The sequence below is a fragment of the Vespa mandarinia genome, chromosome 5 (assembly GCF_050613455.1).
Source record: "Vespa mandarinia isolate Hongniang chromosome 5, ASM5061345v1, whole genome shotgun sequence".
Lineage (NCBI taxonomy): Eukaryota > Metazoa > Arthropoda > Insecta > Hymenoptera > Vespidae > Vespa > Vespa mandarinia.
In genome coordinates this window covers 4,836,357-4,862,500 of record NC_140814.1, presented here as the reverse complement: position 1 = coordinate 4,862,500, position 26,144 = coordinate 4,836,357, and the positions used below count along the sequence as shown (strand labels likewise).

The following is a 26,144-nucleotide window of genomic DNA, read 5'->3' as shown; positions in this document are numbered from 1 at the left end:
TAATAGCGTAATCGTCAAAATTGCTTTCTATTCGGTGAAAGAAAAAAAAAAAATTGCCCTCGTTTTTTATCCATGCGTGACGAGCCGACCTTATCATTCGACGATGATCCGTCTGAAATACCGAGTAATCTCGTTCGTGTGACCTTCTTGTAAATCTCTTACTTACGACTATTATTTTACGTATGATCCGTCGTTTTCGTTATAACAGACATATATATATATATATTTTTTTTTTTTATAAAAATGTTGTCGAAGAAAAAAATGACGAAAAATGTGAATAACATTTTTCATAAAATAATCATTTCTAAATAAAATAATTTCTTAATATATGCGTTGATAAATACATATATATACACGAATTATTATAGATCAAATGATTGATAATCGTGAGAAATTATAATCGAACATATTTGTAATGTAATTTATTTTTATCGGAAATATTTATTATTAACGTAGATATTATTAGAAAAGAGAATGATATGACGACGACCAAGAGACGATTACCTATGACGACATTAAAATATCGTTCCATTATCGCGCAATAGCCAAGAAAATACGAGAGTTTAATCGCAGCGAGCACAGCACTCTTTTTAAGCTTACTTTTTCCTTTATTCATTTTCTAAGGAAAATTTCATCTTTCTTTATGATAATTTGTCCGTCCCAGTTATTTGTTTGGTGCGAGCGAAATTGTTTTATTTTTGAAAAACAATCGGAATATTTTGTTACTAGCACTTTGTTTAATATAATAATATAAAATAGAATAAAGTGAAACTATTTAATATCTTTCGAACAATTCTACAATTCCGTTTCACATATTACATACACACATACACACACACTCTCTCTCTCTTTCTCTCTGTTTTTTTTTTTTTTATAGGTACTCTCACATATATCAAAGGCGAATAAATCAAACGTATCAATTAGTCCTGGATAAAAATTAACGGAGTATAATTATTTCGAACTAACAAAATGATATATGATTCGTCAATGAAAGGATCGATAATAAAAAGTTTTTACGAGGTAATAAAATTTTATATTTATTTTCCCTATTTTTTTCTCTCTCCTTTAATATACAATTTATTTTTTCTTTTTTCTTTTCTTTTGTTCTCTTTCGTCATTCTTTTCAAAAAGAAAGAAGGAGAAAGTAAGAAAGAAAGAAGAATCATATCTATTTTCCTTTATCCGCTTACACTTTAAAAGAGAACAAAAGGAAATAGTAAAAAATTTTGGAAAGGTTGTCAACATAATCTCTCTCTCCCTCTCTTTGTCTTTCTTTAAAGAAAAGATACGAAGAAACTATTTACGGTTATTTTTGTACCGTCCCAACCATGATTCTTTTCCAGTACAACAAAGACACGATATTACCTTCGAAAGGCTATTATCCTTCGTAAAGATCACAAAAGAATGAAATATCAACTCTAGGATGTTTATATACAATTGTCATAGGTAACTCATATATAGTACGGATAAAGTATTTCAATCAAGGTTTATAGTTGTCTCTTAATACATTGTGAGATATAATAGATAAAACGTGAGGTCGACAACATTTCGGAGTAACAAAAGGTAGCCGAGTGAAAGGGCACATAAATAACAAAAGTTTTGAAAACAAAAAAAAAAGAGATAAATATAAAAGAGGAAGAAAGAGAGAAAACGATAAAGAGAGAAAAAGAGAGAGAGAAAGAGAATATGGATTAGTCCATTTGATATCTTCGACTTTTTCGATTAGTTCATTCAAAGGGAAAACCCAAAGGTTTCACTCAAACTCACCCTATTTACCTTATTTTCCTTTTCCTTCGATTAATCACCGAAGTCTCTCTTTTTTTTCTAACATTTTCCTTATCTTACTTATAAAAAAAAAAAAAAAAAAAAAAAAAAGATAAAAGGGTCTAATCGAATATCTATGAAGTTATACAAGTGAGTATTACAAATGCTTGAAAAAAGGAAAATATCGAAGGAAAATTGGATCTTTGTAAGTAAAAGAGAAACTTTTAAAGCTGAGATTAATAAAATTCGAATGAGATTTCGTAACAAAGAATTGAAAAGGATCAGACAAAGTTTGTCCATTTTCTTTTTCAATATTTCGAATATTATGAATGGAAAATTACAGTAAACGTTTTCTCGAATGATCGTGAAGAAAAAAAGGAATCACCCCTTTTTTTTTTTCACGTTGATACGTACGAATTAAAAGATTTTATAATTCGAATGTCGTGACGTTATAAATACATATAAAATTGAGAAACAATCAAGAGAATAAGTTACGTCTACTTTAAGATCGATCATTGTAGCTTTTTAAAATGCGACGTTTACGGGCTTTAAGACTTTCTATTCGTCGAGACGCTTACGAGCTTTCTTCTTTTTCTTGAAAATATATAGCAAGCTATATTTTCTGATCTGCGAAAGAGTATTTACGAGGATATCTTAAGGAAAGCTCTATATCATCCTTTTAAATGGATAAAACGAAAGAAAACTATGAAAACCAGGAGTGAAAGTACACAATGGAAGAATAAAGTGGAGTAGATAGGTCAATGAGGAGTTTATTAAACAACAAAAAAAAAACAAAAAAAAAAAAAACAAAAAAAAAAAGAAAAAGAAAACCTCCATACGGTGGAAAACCTCCATCATTAAAACAAAGTAAAAATTACAAAATTACAAAAGGATCTTTTTGCAATAATTTTCATTCGATGTCTATACAAAAGGGAAGATAATAATTATTTACTATGTAAGAAGTTTCAAATATCATTTCGTCGTACTTTATCAGTCATCTCTAAAATTATATCATGGTACTTAATAACCTCTTAACGAAGTATTCGCGTTACAAGGAGAGAGTCTTCTTGTACCACCTGTTACACGTCATGTAAATATCTTTATATTTTCGATAAACATATATATTATGTTTATACTTTCGACATGTATTATCACACGTGAAGGATACACGATTTAGTGTATATTTGGTAAAAAAATATTTGGTAAAAAAAAAAAAAAAAAAAAAACAAAAAAAAACAAAAAAAATAAAGAAAAAAAAAACAAAAAGAAAAAACAAAAAAAAACATATAAGTAATAAAAACATAAGGAAACTACTTGAAGACCACGTGAAACTTAACGAATTCAATTTTCATTTAGGATCTTTAAAAAGAATAAGATCTTGTTAACATAGAGGAGAGAGAAAAACGAAAGTCGAACGAGAATAATCGATATGATTGAGATATGATAATAGAAAGAAGAATTCTCAGAACGAAGTAATTCGCAGAACGAAGACAAGATTACGACGTCGAAGTTTCGATTGCAAAAAGAACGAGCTTGTCGAACTTCACGAATAGTGGAAGGAATCTTGCGTGAAAAGCTTCGAAATGGCTTGCTATATGTAGTACATATATGTGTATATGTATATATATATATACATGCACACATATATTTTACCACTGACAGAAATCCATGGAAACTAGTCCAAGCTCCGAAAGTTGGTCGTTCTTCTGCTTGTCGTCTAAATCTTTTTTTATTTTTTTATTTTTTATTCCTTTTTTTCTTTTCTTTTTATTTTCTTGCGTATAAGAGTAAAAAGAAGTGAGAGAGAGAGAGAGGGAAAAGAAGAAAGAAGCGAAATTTCTCGAAAAAAAAAAAGGAAGAAAAAAATTATGAATGCAAAGAAAAGAAAGAGAGAGAGAGAGAGAGAGAGAGAGAGAGAGAGAGAGAGAGAGAGAGAGAGAGAGAGAGAGAGAAAGAGAAAAAGAAAAGAGAGAGATAAATAATGGAATCATTCTGGCGTGGATCTAAGATCTATCTCGATCTTCTTTCACCTTTCAAATCCTTTTCGTTCCTTGACGATCCCATTCATTCCTTTTCCCTATTTCCCTTTTTGCACGTTTTCAATTGCTATCAATCCCCGCGAGCATACAAGATTAAAAACCGACAAAAATATTCTTCTTATCGAATAAGAGAAAGGCGAATATCGAGAAATTAAATTAAATCGACACCGTGGAAAAAAAAAAAAGAAGAAGCGATTCGAGAAAAAATGACGAATATATTTTCGTAAATTAAGAATACATAATGGTTTTATCTTCTTTCGATATTTATATCGATTACAAATGCCAAAAGATCTTACTCTTCATTTCTTCGTTTCTTTTTTCTTCGATGTTTTTAACTGTACAATATTAATGATAAGGTAGAAATTTAATTTAAAAAAAAAAAAAAAGAAAAGAGAAAAGAAAAAGTAAAGGAAAAAGGAGAAAGAAGAAATGAAGAAATAAAGAAAAAAAAAAAAGAAAAGAAAAAAATAAAGAGAAAAGGAAAAATATAACTTCTACGAATATCTTCTATATCTCATGTCATTATATATTCTATAATTATCGCTTAAAATCAATTTTTTTCTAATATTTTTAAACATATATTGTGTTTAATACTTTGATACGATTCAATGGATTTAATAGTAGATCTATAGTGTAAAAGGATCGACAACAGCTAACGATGAGAAGAACTCGTATAAAGAACTTACAAACTAATTACTGATGCTCTCCTTTCGTCTTTCTCTCTCTCTCTTTCTCTCTCTCTCTCTCTCTCTCTCTCTCTCTCTCTCTCTCTCTCTCTCTCTCTTTCTCTCTTTGAGACGGTCCGACGAATATCGACAACTTTCCTATAACAAATTTTAGAGAAAAAAAAAAAAAAAAGAAAAAAAAAATAAATAAAACATAAATAATAAAAACGAACGAACGGCGTAAGCATACATTCGTGCTGCAGGTGTGTACTTAGAAAAGGAAATGCAGGTAGAGAGAAAGAGAGAGAGAGAGAGAAAGAGAAAAAAAAAAGAGAGAGAAAGAGAAATAGAGAAGGAATTGATGAAAATATACGACCACTCAAGTTTGAACCATAAATTCGAATACGACGATGACGAAAAATCGTTGACAGAATCTATTGTAGTAACAGTTCTCGGAAAAAAGAAAGTAACATGAAACAGAGTAGAATGTTTCTCGGCATAAATTCTTTTTTTCTTCGTTCTTCCAGCGAAAAAAATGAAAGAGAAGAAAAGAAAAGAAAAGAAGAGAAAAAAGAAACAAGAGAGAGAGAGAGAGAGAGAGAGAGAGAGAGTGAAGAAAAAAAAACAAAAAGAATATAGAAGAAAATAGAAAAGAATCAAATCTTTTTCCTAGCTCTCGTTCACCTCCTTTTGGTGACCCTGTCCACTCCTTCCGACGACCACCGATCAAGAGTTGTTACCTTTTCTCGTAAAGGGTAAATACGATAAACGGCGAGATTAGTTTGCGTGAGCTTTACAAGAGTGTCAACCGATACTCGACATACTTACTTCCTTTAAATGGTATTTCACGTTGGGTACGCGTTAACCCAAATCTTCAAAACAGATTGATTCCATACAAAGAAGAAGCTATCCCCTTTTCTTTTTTTTTCTCTTTTAGTCGTCACGATCGATCGACTCGAACACATCCTCTTTTCTTTTCACCCTCCCTTTCTCTTCCCCCATCCTCTATCCCGCCCACCTGCCAGCCATCCCCAATCTCTATATGTAACTGAACGATTGATTTTATTTCTAATTCTTTGCAAACTAAGAAGACATTGAATGTCAGGTAATCTGATATTTGAAATCTTGCTACGGATAATCGATAGAACATCGAACAATTTCAAATGCTTTTATCGTCTAACCATAAAATGGAACGAATTGACATTGTGTCCCGATGTCTATGTAATTGTCAGCGTCGTCGTCGTCTTTCTCATCTTCGTCATCTTCGTCATCTTCATCGTCTTTCTCGTTGTCGTCGTCGCAGTCGTGAAACTTTAGAGTTAAATGAAAATTCCATCCCTTCGATATCACGAACGTCCAAGAGTAAACCAGTCCGGAATACATACTTGGTGACTTCGCTATCGTAGGTATAACGCTACCTCGTTAATTGCAATTTTCATTGAAGCCAGCGAGGAAGCACGCGAGAAACGCTACAAAATAAGGAAAGTAAATGAGAACGGAAAGTATTAATGAAAGTGGAACGAACGGTAAAATATGAACCAACGATATTTAAAGGGAGGAAAAAAAGTGATTCGTGATATTCTGAAGACGAGAATCTATATATATATATATACATACATATATATATATATATATATATATATATATATATCGCGACGGATAATCTTCTTTATAATTTTGATGCCTGCATTTATCGATCCTTTTAATATATTTTCTGTGTCAAGGTTACCGTAAGGAAATTTTTAAACGTTCGCCGAATAAACTTATAATATTACATTATATGTTTACACGCGTTTGTTAACTATAGAAAATCGAAAGAGAAAGAAAGCAAATAAAAATAAATTCAACCATTAGCTCAACAATACTTGCTTTGTTTACAATAATACATAATCGATTTGATAACGAAAGTAATATCGATTGGCCTGGTCTAACAATGTGGAGGTTACTGCGCACTAAGACCTACTTTTAAATGAGACCAAAACAATTTCAATGAGTTAAACAAGTTACCTAGCGAAATTTAACGTAAATAATAATAATAGTAATAATAATAATAATAATAATAATAATAAATTTATAAATAAATAAGAAAAAGAGATAAAAAAAAAAAAGAAAAGAAATGAAGGAGACATACAACAATCGACGAAATCAACACGCGATTGAAATTAAACGACACTCAAGACATTACACTTGGCTTTCTCGTTAATGAATCTACTCGTATATTCTTTTTTGTTTTTCTCTTTACTATTCCTTTCTTTCTTTTTCTTTTCTTTCTTTGTTTTTTCTTTTTTTCTTTTGCTTTTTTTTCCATGCACTTTTTTATTCTCTCCACTGAAAGGTTTTCATAACTACGATGTTTTAGAAAACGTGCACTTGTAGAAAATCAAATAACTCCCTTTCAACGTCTACCATTTTTATACACGTTGAATATGATCCTTATCATGCCTTCGTGAAAATCTTTCTCCAACCCCTCCTCCCCCCCCAAGAATCGAAATCATTTGTACATGATGTACAACCGCTTGTAGGATAAAAAAAGAGGGAAAAAAAAACAAGAAAAAACGAAATAAAGAAAAAGGAAAAAAATAAGAAAGAAATAAAAATAGAAAAAAGAAACAAAGAATATGATAGTGATGAACTTAACATATGTTACAATGATAGTTTTAGTTTTGATCGGACTCAATCAAACAACGTCGAGCATTTTACAACACATTAGGAATTTAATACCTCCGACATCCGCATTCTTCTTCCTCTTTCTCTTTCTCTTTCCTTTCCCCTATGTGTATATATCTTCTTGTCGGATACTACTCCGAAAAGCTTTATTTAGAATTCGTTCGATGAAAAAAGAAAAGAAAAAAACAAATATATATATATATATTCTGACCGATGTATTGAAAAAAACTATAATGATCTAACGAAAGTCCGTTCTTATTACGAAATAATAATAAATAAAAACGATCGACCAATTGCTTCCTCATTAAATTTGTTTACCTCTCTTGAATGATATCGCGAAAAACGTAATACGCAGACAAACTTTTTCAGTGAAAAACGAAGCTGCAATAGAAAAACTATATGTAGGATGCTAACGAGAATAAAGTGTGAAAGAGCAAACGGAAGCAAAAGGAATATAAAGACAGAGAGAGAAAAAGAAAGAGAGAGAGAAAGAGAGAGAGAGAGAGAGAGAGAGAGAGAGAGAGAGTATGAGAGAAAGAAAAAGAAAAATAGCGTATGCTAAAATGAAATGCAAACTTACTCATTCCCAAGATAGAATGGCTTCTCTACTTTAAAACCATATCTTTCAATTTCACCAATTTTTTCCTTCATGTCGATCGATTTTATTGATAATTTGAAAAAATATTCTAACTTTTTAATCTGAGGGTATATTAAATAACAACGAGGATATTTGTCCTTTAGAAATATTAGATAATAGATTGACCCGAGTATACGAATAAAAGAAAGAAATAAAGAAATAGGAATAGAGATAAAGATAGGGATAAAGATAGAGATAGATAGAGTGTGAGATAGAGATAGAGAGAGAGAGAGAGATATGGCGATCACGAAAAGGATGTACCTATTTAGTTTCGTGTATGTCGGACTCCATAAATTTACGTAAAAGCCCAGGACAGTTTACTATGAAGTCAAGCCAAAGGCCGCTTGACTGGTTAGCTGGGTTTTCTGCTATTCTCGAGATTGTTTGGATAATATACCTAACGGGCGGCTCTCTTTGGCCATTCACATACCAAACTGTCTAATAGCAAGGGCGTACCAACTATGAGAAACAATAAACCACAGGGGAATAGGAACACGTTTGTAAAGTAGGTAGTTTAAATTCAATGTGACATGCCACATACATGCATACAAAATCGAGATATTTCTCTTTCTTTTTCTAGTTAAAATCTTCGGGAAATGTTTCGATTCGATTAAATTCAAGAAAAATCGAAGGTAGAAAGAGAAACAGATAGATCGATGGATGGGAGAAAGAGAGAGAGAGAGAGTGGGAGAAAGAGAAATCACTACGAGTAGAGATTCAATATATTTGCGGAGATTGCTAACCGTTTGTATTCCCCCCTTCGAAGTTTTCATCCTCGATTTTCTGCGTTTTCCTTCCAACATGAATCTTTTACGAGAGAAATGAACTGAATCGTACAGTTGCGAACGTATAAACACAATTTCCGCGGTATTGCTTCGGAAAATAATGCTGAACGTATCGTTTCGACATTCTCTCTCTCTCTCTCTCTCTCTCTCTCTCTCTCTCTCTCTTTCTCTCTCTTTCTTTCTCTCTCTCTTACTCTCTCTCTTTCTCTCTGTATATATATGTATATCTATCTTATTATATATTATAGATTTTATTGAATCAAGTAATAATTTTAAAAAATAGACGTGTCTATCGATCTTTAAGTTAATTCACGTTACAACTTATGATTCAGTAACATGAGTTAACTGAATTATATTGTGTATCTATCTATTTCGAGCAAACTAGAATTATAGACAATACATCGGGAATTCTATATATTTACTAATTTACGATCTAATGATTACCAATGGTAGTCTTATCGTCATTAATTCAGATGAATTAAACTGATGCTGTCCCTATTATCAATGTATTATAATATCCATCTATGTAGATAGATATTATTTATGAGAAATTGCCTCTCCTAAATTTGTACGTATAAATCGTGTAAGTCCAACGTGAATGGCACAATTAATCGATCCTAAAATAAAGAAAGTTAAAAAGGAAATTATGAGAAAAAGGAAGAATTGACAATGAAAAAATACAACACATAACGTAATCGCAAAAAAAAAAAATGGAAAAAATTATTTATCAAATAGAATGATATCGTGAACATTGAATAAAAGTCGATTTTAAAAAAATCGATTGAAGAGGCCGATTGAAAATTATTGAAGGATATCGTAAAAGAAAATCTTTTCAAAACCTGAAGAATCTTCTTGAAATATGAAAACAGACACAAATTCTAAAGTAGTTTCTATTTCCTTCAGCGTCGTCGAAATTGAAAACAATTTTTTATTCTACAGAAAACGTGGCTGGCTTTTCTTCCGTACCAGAGTGAGTCAGTAAGTGAGTGAGTGAGTGAGAGAGAGAGAGAGAGAGAGAGAAAGAGAGAGAGAGAGAAAGAGAAAGAAAGAACAAGAGAAAGAGAGAAGGAAAGAAAAAAAGAGAAGGAAAAAAAAAGGAGAGGGAAAGAAAAAGACAGAGATATTAAGAGGGGTGAAATAAAAAAAAAACAAAAAAAATGACGAAACGAGCTCAAATATTCTCTGTGCAAAAGTGCAAAACTGCATTGCGTCACAGTGAGAAAACTAAAGGTAGGTATTTCACCACCACAAAATCTTTGTCTCTCTTCTTCTTGTACATGTATATGTATATATATCCATACACACACACACACACACACACACACACACACACACACACACATATGTATTATTATAAAGAAAAGAGAGAGGGAGAGAGAGGAATGGCGACAATTTCTCTTTCATGCAAGCACCTTATTTCATTCTCATTCTAGTTCATCAACGTCTTCCATTGTCCCTAACTCTCTCTCTCTCTCTCTCTCTCTCTCTCTCTCTTTCTCTCTTTCTCTCTCTCTCTCTCTCTCCTACTTATCCACAAGACTTCCCGATGACGATGTAATTTAAACCATATTAAACTTTAAAAGATGTATCTAAGAACGAGCTAAGAGAAATTCTAATGCATTTTGTAACACGCACTATTGCCAAAGTACTCGATCATTTATTTATTATTCGAATAAATTATTAAGATTATCGTACATGGAGTAATTCTTTTTTTTTAACAAACGTCGATGTATCTAATTGAAAAATCAATTCACTCAATTTGATTCAATTCGATTTGACTTGACTTAACTCAACTTGGTTTTAAGATACGTATTGTAATAATTGACTCGATTTGACTCAACTCGACTCGATTCCTTTAAGATCGAATATCTACGAGTAAATTAGAGTTGACGTTTTTAATAAGAATAATTAAAAATCATCGTACCGTGAAAAAGTAGACTTTTATTTCGTTTGAAATGTAAGAAGTAACTGCTTAATTTTTTAAGTTCATATATTTTTTAACGACAACACGGACCGACCACAATCAGGAAAATATGAAGAAAAATATTTTCCAAAGATCTTATGGTTCCTTTTTTTATAATATATTATATACATACATACATACATACATATATATATATACATACATATATATATACATACATACATATATATATATATATATATATGTATGTATGTACGTATGAATTTTATGGTACATCTTTTTTTTTTAATTTTTTTAATACAAAATGAAATAGAAATTAAATACAAACGAAAAGGTTTTTATACGATTATATTATGTATATGTATGTGTGTGTATATATATATATATATATATATATATATATATAAACAATATGAATGATATTAATATACACGTTTAATCTCTTAATGATAGAATTAAATAGTTAGATTGTATGACCCTTTTAGCGAGGACAAATTTAACATATGACGGAAAATTTGTTCATAGGACGATGAATATTATCCTCGTGGCATGATTCATGGCACATATGTATATTAGAGCATATTATTCATTGCAATAGAATATGTATGTATATATAACAGTATGTATTCTGTAGATAATAATGAGATATTCGAAGTATGTGCATTATAACGTCATAGCACTGATGCTTTTTTCATATTCACAATTTTTATTGACAATGCAGCCAAAGATACACATAAATAGAATTTATGACTATTATCCTTAAACCCGTACTATATGGATATTCGTGAAAATATTTTCGAAACAAATTATATTATACGATACGCGTTCGTGACGTCGTTCCGTGAAAATATTTTCGCATAATTCGTACATCAACAGATTTCGTTTAACTCCCACGTAGAATAAAATCGAGTTCGAAAAAGCATAAAAACTATAACTTTGATTATCATTAAACTAACATTTATGCGGAATAAAATATAGATCCGATCAAAATGGAACACTTACGAATCGAATTGGATATCGGATATATTCGATGGCATATTGCAAACTCTTTTCAAATACCTCTTGATTATATTTATCTCTATTTTATGTAAAGAATTTTATATAATACACATACACAGACACACACACACACACACAGACACATATATATATATTTTTTTTATTTCATTATATTATTAGCAACGATAAAAATAGACAACATAAAAAAGTGGTATAATTTTCTAATCGTAATCGTATAATAAAAATTTATGATGGATAAAAGTTGGTATCAAAAAAACTATGACTGTAATATCGATTGAAAATATAAGGGATAAATATTAGAATGTATCCATTTACCTTCCTCTTTATCTATGATGTAATCTCTTGGAGAAAAATCATGGGAAGGATGAAAATTATTAATCTCCGTCCTTTGAGTAATCTCATGTTTGTGTCGATGGTTGATGGCCGATATTATTTCTCGGAAAAGATACTTCACGTTGACCTTTATAACTTCTTGGAAAGGGAACATCTGAACGATGGTTAAATAGGCACGAAAAAGGATTGTCATAATTTCCTTCGGTTTATATATGTATTTTCTAAATCTATCGGAATAATATCGAAAAGTTATAATTAATACGAATAAATCAATGTATAAGATAAACGAACTGTTATTAATAAACCTTCATTTGATAAAGATATCCTGATGATAAAAAGTAAAAAATATAAAAAAATATTAAAAATATAAAAAATATAAAAATATTAAAAATATTAAAAAAGTAGCAAAAGCCTGGGCATAAAATATTAATATCGATCGTTATATTTTACGTGATAACACCGTATATATATATATATATATATATATATATATATATAACATTAGATAAGATTTCAAGTTAAATGAGACGTGTTACATTATGACAAAATTTATGATAGAAATGTTAAACTAACTTTGTAGAAGGACTATGTTGTTTACAGGTCGAGATAACATGATAGACTGAATTGTTTTCAAGCGTTCAGATAGACTCACTATCCGAACGTGTTGTTGTTTATATTCTCAGCGGGAAACGAATGTACGTATATGTAAATATGTGTTACGCGAGTTCTCGTACTTGATTACTAATTTTAAAATTATGTTAAACGGTCATGTTAAAATGAATATAGTACACAGTATATACATACATACATACATATATATATATATATATATATATATACCTATGTATGTTAACATATTTGATTACATATATATTTTGCAATAAAGAGAAATGAATTATTTGAATAAATTGTCGTCAATAATTTTCGTTGGTAAATCGAAATATTAATTAATATTGTTAAATTATATATATAAATGAATAAAATGATTGTCATTCATTAAATACATACATACATACATACATACATATGTATATAATATATATATATATATATATATATAAAATTATTCAAAGCTTAATATCAATCATATTCTAAGAAATAATTTCTAATCGAGATATAAAGGAACAATGATCTAATGCAAGATAAAATATTGTAATTTTTATCTTAACTAAATGATTCAATAATGCATACATAGATATGTACATATGTATATGAACGAACCCTTTTATATAAGTTTCGTTCTCGCAAGCTCTTTGATCGTTGCTTCAAGTATAGACTGACCTTTGCACGTCGGTACCACGATCCATTAACCAACGAGGCGTGGACATCCAATATCGAGCTCTTCGATACTTTCCATGGAAAATTTGTAACCGATGAAAATTAGTGACCTTCCTGTAATAAGGTAAGCCATGCAACCACCAGCCTTTTCCTGAGAAAATCTATTGCCAAGAGCAGATGTTATCAGAAACTCATATACACACACACACCCACTTAGACACACACATAGACTTATGTATATGTATATATATATATATATGTATATATATATATATATATTTATGAGTGTATATATACACTAGGTTATTTTATCAAATGAATTTGCGAACGAGCTATCTTTCTTCACTTTGAAAGTGTACGTATATGTATACTTCCTTCTTCAAGTTAATTATTTTTAGGAACAAAAAAGGAAATAGAAAGAGAGATAGAGAAGTAAAGAGAGAGAGAGAGAGAAAGAGAGAGAGAGAGAAAGAGAAAGAGAATTTCTTTGATCGAAAAAAAAGGAATTGAACGAGCCAAGATGGAGGTATATTTTTAACGACATGCCTGGATATAAAATATAGGAGAAGCTCTTAAAGAAGGAGGCCCTCAGCAAGTAATATCTCATCTCACTTGCTCCAGGCAGTTTCTACTGTTTTCTTCTCTCTCTCTCTCTCTCTCTCTCAACCTTACTTTATTCCACACCATCTTATAGGGTATCCTAAATTAATGCCAAAGGATTTCTAGTTGAATGGAAGGTACAACAGTCGTTTAATTTTTTATAAGTATTTATACCGTGAACGGATATTTTTCTTTATCCAATGGAGACAAAAAAAAAGACAAAAAAAAAAGAAAGAAAAAAAAGATTCAGCACGGTGTTACTTTGAGAAAATTAAAATTTTTTGTATAATCGAAAAGTATGTTTATAAATATCCGAAAAGGTGAAAATCGATTGTGAAAGGAAAATAAATGGGAAAAGTATGATAAGATAGCATAGTTATGCGAAAGAGAGAGAGAGAAGGAAAGAAAGAAAGGAAGAGATAAAAAGAGCTTTTTAAAGCAGTATAAAAAGTGTGAGAAGACGTGACGAGCTTTAACGGTTACTCTTAAAAGATTCAACGCCGGGAACAACGTCAACTAGGAAAAAGCTAACAATAAGTACTACGTGCGAATACGTACGTGCTCTGGATCAGTACCTACGAAAGCTCTCTATCTCGTAAGATATTTTATAGTAACGAAAGAATAAAATCGCAATATTTGACCTTACATTTCTTACACCTTATCCCATAATTTCTATGAAATAACAAGTTAGCATTGTGTCAAAACAATGACTTGAAAAAACACTTGAATGTTTCATTTTTATCTCCGAATTTTTCTCACAATCGTTGTCTCTCTCTCTCTTTCTCTCTCTCTCGCTCTCTCCCTATATATATATGTGTGTGTGTGTGTGTGTGTTTTCTCTTTTCTTTTAATTTATTTTATTGTTGTCCGTGAAAATGAAAAGCGGTTAACACATCAAAAATTCATCATGTCGCATAATTAATAGCCAAATTTCCACATATGTATCTTGCATTCTCTGCACACGAAAAGCATCATTTACGTGAGAACAGTTAAACGTGACGGCTGTCGAGATTACATGCCACGGAATTCCCCTACCAATTTCTGAGACTAACCACGCTTCTCTGTGACATTACAGTCCGAACCTGCAAGACTAAACGACATCGTCGATCTTAAAGCCAGTTCTAGGATGCTGCGACAAGCAAGCTAGAAAAAGAGAGAGAGAGAGAGAGAGAGAGAGAGAGAGAGAGAGAGAGAGAGAGAGAGAGATCTACAAAGAAACTAAAAGCTAATCGGATTTATCGAACAATTGATTGCAAAGAAAGCTCTTTTCGTAATGATTGAAAATTGATCGAAAAAAAAATCATCGAAAATCGATCGAAGAGAAGATGGTTGAAAATCGTAGAATAAAATGCTTACACATTATTATTATGTAAGATTTATAAATAATTTATTAAAATATTACGTATATCGTCATTGATAATCTATCGAAATTCTAATGATAGGAAAACAATTGATCTTAGTATTGTTTTTATGTGGTTCTTTATATGCATTAAGTATTTTCTATGTACATTCTTTTTTATCTTTTTTTTTTATTGTTTTTTTTTTTTATTTTTTTTATTTTTTTTTTTTTTTTTTCTTACAAGAATCAAGAACGAGAAATAAAATTTCAATAACACGTTCTCCTCATAGATATTATTTCAATACCGGCTTCGAGTATCGTTTTAATTTACAATTTAAAATAAAAAATTTGATACATTTTACATACAATTTAATTAAATAACATTAATTAATATTCTCTCGTCGTTACGATCGAAAGAGTCTGTCGTCTATCTTTTAATTAAAATGCATGCATATGTATGTAAAGAAAAAAAAAGAAAAAAGAAAAAGAAAGAAAAAAGAGAAAAGAAAAGAAAAGAAGAAAGAAGAAGAAAGAAAGAAAAGAAGAGAATTGAATATTCGTTTGATGATCTTGACGAATGACGTTCGAAAAAAAAAATTGAAGGAAGGAATAAGTTTGAAAGTTTAATATCAAATTAATGCATCATTTGCGATGCATCATTTGCGATGCATCATTCTTCGTAATATCTAAAACATAATCGAACATCGATGACTGTATACCAGCATCGTGTTTCCGGTTGACTATTTAACGAGGGTAAACGTCGACCTAGCTGCTACGACCGTCATAGTGATTTGCAAGGGTGAAAACCGCATAACTAGGACGACCTACAAGAGATATCTTCTCTCTCTCTCTCTCTCTCTCTCTCTCTCTCTCTCTCTCTCTCTCTCTCTCTCTTTCTCTTTCCTATTCTATATTTCGCTTAGTTCGTTCATCCTATTGAGCCATGTGTCTTTTATTATTCATTCTTGGTCAACTTTCCTTTATTTTTCTATTCTTCTCTTTTCTTCTTTTTTTTCTTCTTTTTTTTTTTTTTTGTTTTGTTTTCTCTTCCCTTTTTTTTCGCGTGTGTGTTCCTACTTTCTTTTTCCTCTTCTTTATTCTTCCATTACTACATACAAATTTAATACTTAATCCCCCATACATTCTGGAGTTTGGAAACGAGAGTTATTTAAAATTTATAAGTGGATTCGGAAATAGCAGAATGAGAAAACGAAATACTTAGAAATACCTAGTGTATCTTTTTTTTTCTATTTTTTTTCTTTTTTTCTTTTTTTTTTTTTTCTTTCTTTCTTTTACATCTTCATGATGATCTGACTAATTTTAATTATTTCATGGGGGAAGTAAAAAAAAAATAGAAAAAAAACAGAGAAAAAGAAAGAAAAGAAAAAAGAAAAAGGGAAAAAAGCAGAACAAAAAAACGAAGTGATATCAAAATGATTTGAATGAAGTAATATCCCATTGAAAATAATTTTCTTTGAAGCAAACGTTGAAAGTCGATACTTATTGGATATTGGCTTTTCCATTTCTTCCTTGATAATTAAAAGTATTCCATTAATCTTTTGTTCCCATCGATATTAATCTTCGTACTTCGTATATCGATATATTAATATTCAAAGTATCTTTCTTGTTTATATAATTTCAGTCTGGCATATAATCCTGTATATAACTATATATATATATATATATATATATATATATATATATATTTATTATGAGAACATTTAATTATGAATCGAGGAGAAAAGAAAATTTATATTCGTAACTTGTTCGAATATAATATAAAATGATCAATTGTATTAAAGACATCGTAGTTTTAAACATCGAATCTAATTTTGTGAATACCGATTGATGAAGAAAACTCGTCGTGGTCTTTAGACCTCAAGTAACGATAAACGTGACAGATTTTAAGTGTATACGTGTGTGTCTCGTATATATGTATGTATGTATGTACATCTGAATTAGGAAGGTGTTCGTTGAACGTGATCGGAATATTTCTCCTATTCGTTGATCATTGATCGTTTTTACCTCGTCATCGAAGTGATCACGATAGCGATCCACGTAATAGGCATAGACATAAACATTTTTATTACTTACGTACGATCATATTATCAAGCGATGATTATAAAAATGATCTAAGCTATTTTAGATAATAAAAGATATTTTTTGTCATTGCCTATTATTCTTAATTATTTTTTTAATTTCAAGGAATTATTCTTTTTTTTCTCCTTAGATAAATATACTTATACTTTTAACGTTACGTCAATTATAACGAAAAATTTAATTTCCTATGATTCAAATCCAAATATGAATTTATCTCGATACGAAATATATATATATATATATATATATATATGATTGTTAGAACACGTTCATAATTACAGGCTTATATATACATATATATCATTCATGACCATATACATGTATAATACGATTTCAGATAAGATCATGAAAAAATTATAATTTGTATCGTAAAGTACAATTAAAACGAAATAAAATGAAAGAAAGAAGAACAAAAGAAAAAACAAAAAAAAAAAAGAGGAAAAAGAATTTGTACGAGATTCAATCATTCTTAATACCACCATAGTTGTGTTTAAATATGATACCGTAATATATCTTAGAAAATAGGGAAATGTGTAGAATGATATTGTATAATAAACATAACATATCGTTCCTGTTAATACGAGACTTTACTCTATAGTATACAAACATATTGTATGCAAACAGACTCATATAATATATACAAGTAAATCTTGTGACAGGTACGGTAGTGAATCTAACTGCTATTGCTAATTTATTATGGAGACATAAAGTGCAGTAGTATTAACAGTAACAGTAGCACTCAAATGACAACGGTAGCCGCGAAGGACGATAATGGTCCAAACGTGTACAGTATTGCTAACTGAAAGAGATAGAGAAAGAGAGACAGAGAGAGACATAGAGAGAGAGAGAGAGAGAGAGAGAGAAAGAGTGAGAGAGAGAGAGAGAGAGAGAGAGAGAGACAGACAGAGAGAGAACATAGAAAGCAAACGTCAATGTTTAAAGGGGATCGTCATCGAACTCTCCAAGAGACTACGATTAAATTATATCTGCAGAGACACGTTGATACCTAACAGCAAATATATATATATATATATACATAGAGAAAGAGAGAGAGAGAGAGAGAGAGATAGAGAAAGAGAAAAAGAAAGAGAGACAGAGAGAGAAATAGAGAAAAAAAAAGAAGAATAGCCCGCATGTCAGCCATTGGAGTAGCGGATCGATACGGCATCGTTATCCGTTTCCTTTTGAATCCCATGATCCCTTATACTAGAAGCTTTTTGATACGTCAAAGTCGAGATTTCCTTTATGGTTTCTAAGAACTATGAGTGGTGTTCCTGTAACGCAATGATCAAACGGATCAGAACAGAGAGATCTCTATGTCTATCTTTATTTCTTTTATTTTTATTTCTCTGTCTGTATCTATGTCTGTTTTATTTTCTACTTTTTTTCTTTTTTCCCTTTTTTTTTTTTTTCTTTTTTTTTCTTCTTCTTTTTCTCCGTCCCTTCATATCGAAACGAAGTTACGTTATTACTTTATTACATTGTTACCTCATTAATTTTTAAAATAGATATAAAGTAACCAAGTTATACGACAAATTCGCACGATGGCCCTTTTTTTTTTTCTTTTTTTTTTTGTAAAGAAAATATGATAAAGTCGACTTTCCATTTACCTCGTGTTCTCCCAACGATAACTTTTTTTTTGTCCCCTTTTTTTTTCCTTTTTTCTTTCTTTTCAACGCACGTTTATGCGTTTATGTGCACGCTTATGTAGGCCAATTTATAGGTAGAAAGTCATATATATATATATATATATACATATAAGTATATAAAAAAAAAAAAGAGAGAACTACGTAATAACAAAGAAAAAGGTGCATTAAAATGAGAGAAGCTCGATATATATAAATACTTTACTATGTACTAGTAAACTTTATGAGCATTCAACGATTTTTCTTTTCTCCTGTATAATACACGGTTTATAAGATTTTATTAAAAATGTTTTTCTCTTCGTTCTCCTTTTCTTTTCTTATTTCTTCTTCTTTTTCTTTTTTTTTTCTTTTTTTTTTTTTTGTTATCTTCTACTATTTTCTAGTTATTTTCACTCATAAACAGCTTTGTATCGTTGTACAAAAGCTGTTTATCCCTGTAGGTATTTACGTATTTATAAACAAGAATGCATTTCGATTGTAGGAGGTCAATTAAAAAAATGTCAGCCGACGTGAGAGCTGGTCGACCTACAGTGCCAACTATTCCTCAATCGAAGAGGCCTACCATTTTGGTCTATCCAACAGGTAAAAATGATTTTACGTAAAACAAAAAAAAAAGAAGAAAAAAAAATTTATTAATATGCCGTTGATCCGTGAGTGATGATTTCAAATAAATTTTTATTGGATTTCGAGGATCAATTAAAAAGTTTTTCACATTCGATTGAATTATCACGAATGTTCTCACTCTTCTATCGTATTTTTATCGTATTTTTACGTAGATAAGTACATGTACATGTACATGTATATTCTTATTCGTAAAATATTATTCGTAAACGTTAAATTTCCCGTTGAAAATGTTTATTTGAGATGTTCGCAGGGGATCGTCGTATTTCATGAAAAGGTGGCCTCGTTAACACGTACTGCCTGTTAGGCTTCAGATATTTCACTGGTTAAATTTGAGAAGCTAATTAACCGAGACTTGTTTCTCATGATTTGCAATCTACGTTACATTCACATTTGCAAATTGAAGTTGTTACGTACATTCGAAAGTACTCTGATTATATGCACTAGTTCGTTGCTCCATATTCCGTGGCCCTCTGTTATAATTTTACGTCGTTCTTCTTCACCCCTAACTCCATATCCGAGCCAACCTACGCACTACTGTTTTGTAGAAACGAAAGTAGAGAAAGAAAGAAAGAAAGAAAGGGAAAAAAAAAAAAAAAAGAAAAAAGTAGAATATCACGTGTAAACCTGCTCTAATCAAATTTTCCTTTCGACCGAACAAATCTAAATTTACCCGACGTATAATTTCATGAAATAACACATTTCCTTAATAAAGGAAAATGAAAAATGTTATAATAATGCGATGTTTTTAAATTTTTTCTTCTACTTTTTTCCTTTTTACACGTAAATGCGCTAGCTTTACCGATTGTGACAGAGAAAATAAAGAAAACAAAGAAAGAAAAAAAGAGAAAAAAAAAATAGGAAAGAAACTAGCCCGCGCTTTTTACTGACGACAGAACCATCCTCCCACCATCTCTTCGCCAATACCAATCGACTGGGCGCGCGCATGCGCACGACGCACGTCATCCCAATGTTTACTTGCAATATCAACCGCTAGATGGAGTTTGTTCTCGCTAACAAAGAGAACTTTCTTCACGTATAATAACTACTTCGGTAGCTGTTAACTTCACTCTGGTTTCCCTTCAATTCACGCATAAATCTTTCGCCTTTTACTAAAGATTTCCGTGGAGGGGAACAATTGATGAGTCTATAGACTAATTTTTTGTAGACCCGACGAAAGTTGGGTCAATAAACGAAATACCAAACAAAAACTCTTCTTTTACAGGTGGTCTATTTTTCCAAAAAAGAGAAAAAGAAATTATCTAAGTTTTTGAGTTTTACGAATGAACTTTTGTGTTTCATTCTAAATCTTTTAATGTATAATTAATATTCCTTATACCTATAAAAAAAAAGGCCTCTTCCTGACGTTTCTAAATTACAAAAAAAATTTTGGATTTCAATATATTGGATTGGCAACTAAGTGATTGCGGGGAAGTGCATCAAATCATTTATCTATCGACAAAATCCGCAATCACTTAGTTGCCAACCTAATATATATTCAGTATATATAATATATATATATATATATATATACATCACTTTTTACAGTAACACCGGAGAGCATTATTATTCCCATCGTATCTTGCATACTTGGATTTCCATTACTGGCTTTAATGGTAATCTGCTGCTTAAGAAGAAGAGCCAAATTGGCAAGAGAACGTGCGAGAAGAAGGAATTGTGATTTGGATCATGGCGCTCTTAGTTTAGTCCGTTTTAGTCCGGTTCATCGTTTAGGTGAGTCACCTACTTTTCTTTCTCCTCTTTCTCCTCTTTCTCCTCTTCCTCCTTCCTCCACCAACTCTTTTTCTTTTCATTACATATAATATATCTTCTCTCTTCCTTTTTGCACACCACACTGTAACTTTAATAACTTACACTCTTCTACAAAAAAGCGAAGGATAAATATTTAATTACAATGGATTTATAAACTTCCTCTCTACACACAATTATTAATCATTGTAATTTCTTCCTACTCCTATCTGTTGTGTTATCTGTCGTCACCCGTATAATAGTAGTGTTAATAATGGATACGTAAATAAAATAGCTGATTAATATTGTGTGCGTTATTTTTTTTTTTTGGTAGGACTAAAAAATTTCATTTAAATCTTCGAGAAGAAGAATGAGTCCACTCTTGTTTCTTACTATATATATATATATACATACATATAATAAATATATAGAAAATGGTATAAATGAAAATGGTAATTCCTTTTTACTTTTTTTTCATGTGTGTGTTTTTGTGTACGTGTGTACATGCGTGTGTGTGTGTGTGTGTGGGTGTGTAAAAATATTTAAAATCAAAAAAAGTTTTATTAATTAGATAACTTTACTCCTCCGGTGTTTGTCTTAATGAAACATACTTTCTGTTATTTCGCATCCTGTCAAGTGCAGGATCCGAAGAGAATTTAGGTAAATTCTCTTAAGCGATTTTACGGCTATATAACGCTTGAATGAAAATTCTACCTAGTTCTCTATCCGGGTATACATATATTTTACGTGTAGGAAAACGCTCGTTTCTCCTTTATGATGCTATATATATTTCTAACGTACGATTGCGAGCGCCTTTGTTATACTGTTACATGGTTACGTTTGGAATTTAATTTAAATTTCGTGGTGGCAGGGAGGGGGATGAGAGGTCGGAAAAATAATGAATATGATAACGCGTTCTTTTGTCTTTCTTTCTTCTCTTTTTTTTCTTTTTTCTTTTCTTTTCTTTTCTTCGTTGTCATTTCTAAGCGTGGGGCATGATAAATATATATATACGATAGAATACGCTTTTACAATGGTTACACAACACACTTAATTACACGCTTGACACATGGAAATGTGAAAAACGATAGAAAAGTTCCTGTGGATGATTTGAAAAATTAATTTTTTGTTAGCAGATAGACTTTCAGGAAAAACAAAAAAAAAAATATATATATATATATATATATATATTGAAAAGAAATATTTTAAAACAAATGTATAATATAAAATAATAATGACGATTCATTATTATAAAAAGTTTCGCAAAGTTTTATAATTCAGCAAAATTTTATAATTCACAAAGTTTTATAATTCAACAAAGACGAAGCAATTTCTTTTTGAATGTTTTTCTGCGTTCGAATTTTATTTGCAATTAAAATAACGCAAATATTAGGATACGTAGAAAACATTTCCAAAAGTGATATAAAAGAATGTTATGTATGCGTATATTACTAATTAAGAGAGAGAGAGAGAGAGAGAGAGAGAGAGAGAGAGAGAGAGAGAGAAAGGAAAGAGAGAGAGAGAGAGAGAGAGAGAGAGAGAGAGAGAAAGGAAAGAGAGAGAGAGAGAAAGAGAGAGAGAGAGAAAGGAAAGAGAGAGAGAGAGAAAGAGAGAGAGAGAGAGAAAGGAAAGAGAGAGAGAGAGAAAGAGAGAGAGAGAGAGAAAGGAAAGAGAGAGAGAGAGAAAGAGAGAGAGAGAGAGAAAGGAAAGAGAGAGAGAGAGAAAGAGAGAGAGAAAATTCATTAAAAACTGATCAAAGAAAACGGGATGATCAAAGGATTCTTAAAAGTCGATTTTTATAATGTATAATTAAAATCATTATGGCGGTAAACGATGGAAGTGAAGTTTTAATCTCGAATTTATTAATATTAATTCATAATAATTATTTAAAATATCTATAGATAGATCGTGCGTCTTAACTTACTCTTTGAAATTGATGATGATGATGATGATGATGACGATGATGATTTTTTGTTTTCTTTAGCTGGCGTTGATCGTCCAACGAGAACCGTATCCTTGAAAAGTGATCGTGGATCAAGAGCATTTCCATCGTTAGAACTGGATACCGTTGTCGAAGAAAGATCTGATCCTGAACAAAGTACTGCATTGGAATTGAGTAGTCCTGACTAGCATACAATATTGGCACCGCCGAGGTTATATTTTATTTTACAATATCTTGACTCTGTAAATTTAAAAATAATAAAGTACATATAAATTAAGATATTTTTTGTCACGCTTTTTACGTAATAATACAATGAAAAAAAATATTGTTCGTCGTATTTTTAATCGAAAAAAATGATAATTGAATATTAAAAAAAAAAAAAAATAAAACATCTTCGCGCGAGGAAATTGCTTAATGACGTCAATATATCAATATCCTATAGAACGAGAAAGCAAGTCCAGCGATTGGTTCATGCTAACAGCCAATAAGAGATACGCCATATTTAAAAATAAGAATTACCGCGAAGAATGATTATTTTTGAAATGGTAAAACTTTACAAATTAATTATCTTCCTTCGTGTCAATGAATGTTAATATTAAATTTACAATTTTTTATTTAATGTATAGCTAATATTTATTAGTAATATATATGTATATATATATATATATTTTTTTTTTACAGATCTCCTAGGTCGCCCAAATCTTTAGCGGTGCCAATAGACCATAGCCCTCTATGGACAGCTTTGACTCAAGCTAATACGGTATCTACTACTTTTGGAGATACCTAGCAGGAAATTGAAGGCGAGGGCAGTTACATCGAAGCCCTCGTCCTTGATTTGCCAATTATATATTAAAATAAATTTATATTCGCGATGGGATATCTTTCTCAAATATCAGATTAACAGAAAATTTAACATAATTTTTCATGTTTGAAAGTATAATTGAAATCATATAGTAATAACGATAATTATTAAAGGGATAAAAAGAAATAAGATCTATTATTAACAAATAAGCTTTGCATAGGAGGAAAAAAAAATGAAATACATAATTAAATTTTGTACCAAAACAACAATCATCAAACACGATGTATCAGAATTGTACGTAAAGCTTTTTACACGTTAGTGATAACGATAATTAATTTAATAAGTAGAGATATAATTACTAGATATGCTAATGTAAATATAACTTTGCTAATACATACAAAAAAAAAAAAAAATAAGAAAAAAGAAATAAAATCATATAAATAGAGAATTGTATAATTAAAGTCCATATAAATGATATTTCTTTTGGTTTCCTTTTTATAATTTTCTAATATCGATTCACTTTAATTATTGCATTCTTAATGAAAATATGAATATTGAGTTTTCATCTTTGTAAATATTTACATATAAATAGGTGTTGTCAACTCATACAAATTATGTCATCACTTAAAAATCATTGATACATAATATTAAATATTAATATATCGATAATAAGTGTTTAAAAGAAAATATTTATATAAGGACACTTTTTATAAGCTTCTTTTAATTTCTTTCATTTTCTTAATAAATGCATATATGCGCCATGATTTCACTTTTCACATTTTTTTTTTTTCTTATATTACAATATTAAAAAAATGTTGATAATAAGGAAACATATATATATATTACATTTAAAATCCTGGTATCACTCTTCCTTTTTTTGCAGCTTTTTTGAGTTTATTCGTTTTTTTCTCTCGTTTTCTTTTTGTAATATTTTCTTGCCTTTTCTCTTGTCTTTCTTGTTTAGATTTCTGTACAGACTCTATTCTAGATTCCCACTTTTTAGAACTCCTCTTCTTTTTTAATTCTTGTCGTTTTATTGTGCGTTTCAATAAATCTGGATCGTCCTTAACCTAATATTTTTTATGTATTTACAATGTTATTTATTTTAATGTCAAATAAATGTATTTAATAAAATATTTAACAATTATCATTAACCTTTTCACCGCTGGCTCTTGCAAGGGCCGATTTCCAAGCTTCTTTTTCTTTGATCTCTTCTACTTTGTCTTTTTCACCGGACTGTTCCAATTTCTTTAATTTTTCATTTTTCTGTTGCAAGTGTTGAAGAATTTTCTTCGGATCTTTTTCACTTTTCAACGATTTTTTCTTTGTTCCAATTTCAGAGAAATCAAACTTACTAAAGACCATCTTACCTTCAGAATTAAATATTGGTTTAGGCTTTGGAATTTTTTGCATCTCATTATCTTCAAAATTAAAATTGTTTAAATCAGCTGTTTGCTGTTCCATTCTTACTGACTTCTTCTGCGTTAAACGTTCTTCTTTTTTTGTCTTTTTTTTAATTTTATTCTTTAAAGTTTTCTTTAGAAGTTTCTGTTTGTATCCCAATTTTTTAACGTTCTTTAATTCTTCCAATTTGACATGTAATTCTTCGAAAGTCTGAGCCCTTTTTGTCGTCGCTCCTGGAACTATTAATATTTTATTATACATATATTATTATTATTATATATTATTTCTATGTAAAACAATTGAATATAAACAAACAAATTTGTAAAAAAAAAAGAAATATGGATATTTTTGAAACATAATAAAAATGTGTAAAAAAAGATAAAAACCCCTTGCTATAAAATTGTCCTTTTCTTCCTCATCTTCGTCCTGGTTGACTGTAATAAAAGAAAATATTACGATACAAATGCTATTACATGTAAAATATTTGTTGTATACATATTATACTTTTTAGGTTAAGCAATCTAAAAGACATTCTTACCTAATTCGAACATGGGCAAAGGCATTTTCGAATATATATTCGAAATAAATTTATTCTCTTCTTGAAGTATATGCTTCGCTAATTTTGCATTAAAAGTTTTTATCATTTTTAATTGCATATTCTATAAACTCACGTGTAAATCGTCAAAACCCAAATAAGCCAATACAGACATAAAATAATATTCCAGATACGTTCTCGATTTATCGCACGTGAGATGAACGTATACAGCGCCACCATTCGTACGTTTATAGAATTATCGAGGAAAAGATACATTGAACATTTTTAAATTTA

At 30.2% G+C, this 26,144-nt stretch overlaps 3 protein-coding genes and 1 non-coding gene across 6 annotated transcripts in view; 2 read left to right on the top strand and 2 right to left on the bottom strand.

Moving 5' to 3' along the window:
• LOC118441744 (uncharacterized) overlaps nt 1-13,213 on the bottom strand; it is a 26,083-nt gene extending 12,870 nt beyond the window's left edge. The window contains exons 1-2 of one of the 2 annotated variants that reach the window (XR_014982240.1): nt 12,408-12,446; nt 11,817-12,061 (exon numbers count right to left, since the gene is read on the bottom strand). Coding sequence is in view for 1 of the 2 variants with exons in the window: in XM_085657317.1 (XP_085513443.1) it covers nt 11,817-12,061; nt 13,116-13,162 (292 nt within the window). In the remaining variant the exon portion in view is untranslated. Of the gene's footprint in view, nt 1-11,816; nt 12,062-12,407; nt 12,447-13,115 lie in introns of those variants that run through there. The other variant, XM_085657317.1, reaches the window with a different exon arrangement.
• The window catches only part of LOC118441743 (uncharacterized), a 27,029-nt gene extending 2,822 nt beyond the window's left edge, over nt 1-24,207 (top strand). Inside the window, exons 2-5 of the mRNA XM_035866593.2 lie at nt 19,279-19,379; nt 20,967-21,152; nt 23,152-23,320; nt 23,791-24,207. Of these exons, the coding sequence (XP_035722486.1) occupies nt 19,295-19,379; nt 20,967-21,152; nt 23,152-23,297 (417 nt within the window). The 5' untranslated portion in view covers nt 19,279-19,294 and the 3' untranslated portion in view covers nt 23,298-23,320; nt 23,791-24,207. The remainder of the gene's footprint in view (nt 1-19,278; nt 19,380-20,966; nt 21,153-23,151; nt 23,321-23,790) is intronic.
• On the top strand, nt 20,485-20,606 carry LOC118441993 (U5 spliceosomal RNA). Its single transcript, XR_004838283.1, has one exon. It is a non-coding gene; the product is annotated as a U5 spliceosomal RNA (small nuclear RNA).
• Nucleotides 23,210-26,144, bottom strand: Surf6 (Surfeit locus protein 6). Of its 2 annotated transcripts, XM_035866590.2 has the most exons (5): nt 25,854-26,143; nt 25,702-25,749; nt 25,067-25,554; nt 24,758-24,981; nt 23,210-23,349 (listed from the first exon to the last, which is right to left on the bottom strand). In XM_035866590.2, exons 1-4 carry the CDS (start codon nt 25,969-25,971, stop codon nt 24,760-24,762), a joined length of 876 nt encoding a protein of 291 aa, XP_035722483.1. In that variant the 5' UTR covers nt 25,972-26,143; the 3' UTR covers nt 23,210-23,349; nt 24,758-24,759. The 2 variants fall into 2 exon arrangements, with proteins under 2 accessions (XP_035722483.1, XP_035722484.1); XM_035866591.2 differs by lacking the exon at nt 23,210-23,349 and having other exon boundaries at nt 24,611-24,981; nt 25,854-26,144.

Excerpts from the sequence above, each read along its gene's own strand:
- Surf6 (XM_035866591.2), bottom strand. The coding sequence starts at position 25,971 with ATGCAATTAAAAATGATAAAAACTTTTAATGCAAAATTAGCGAAGCAT. Across the intron at positions 25,750-25,853 it reads TTTGCCCATGTTCGAATTAG|TCAACCAGGACGAAGATGAG; the intron begins GTAAGAATGTCT and ends CTTTTATTACAG. Across the intron at positions 25,555-25,701 it reads GGACAATTTTATAGCAAGGG|TTCCAGGAGCGACGACAAAA; the intron begins GTTTTTATCTTT and ends AAATATTAATAG.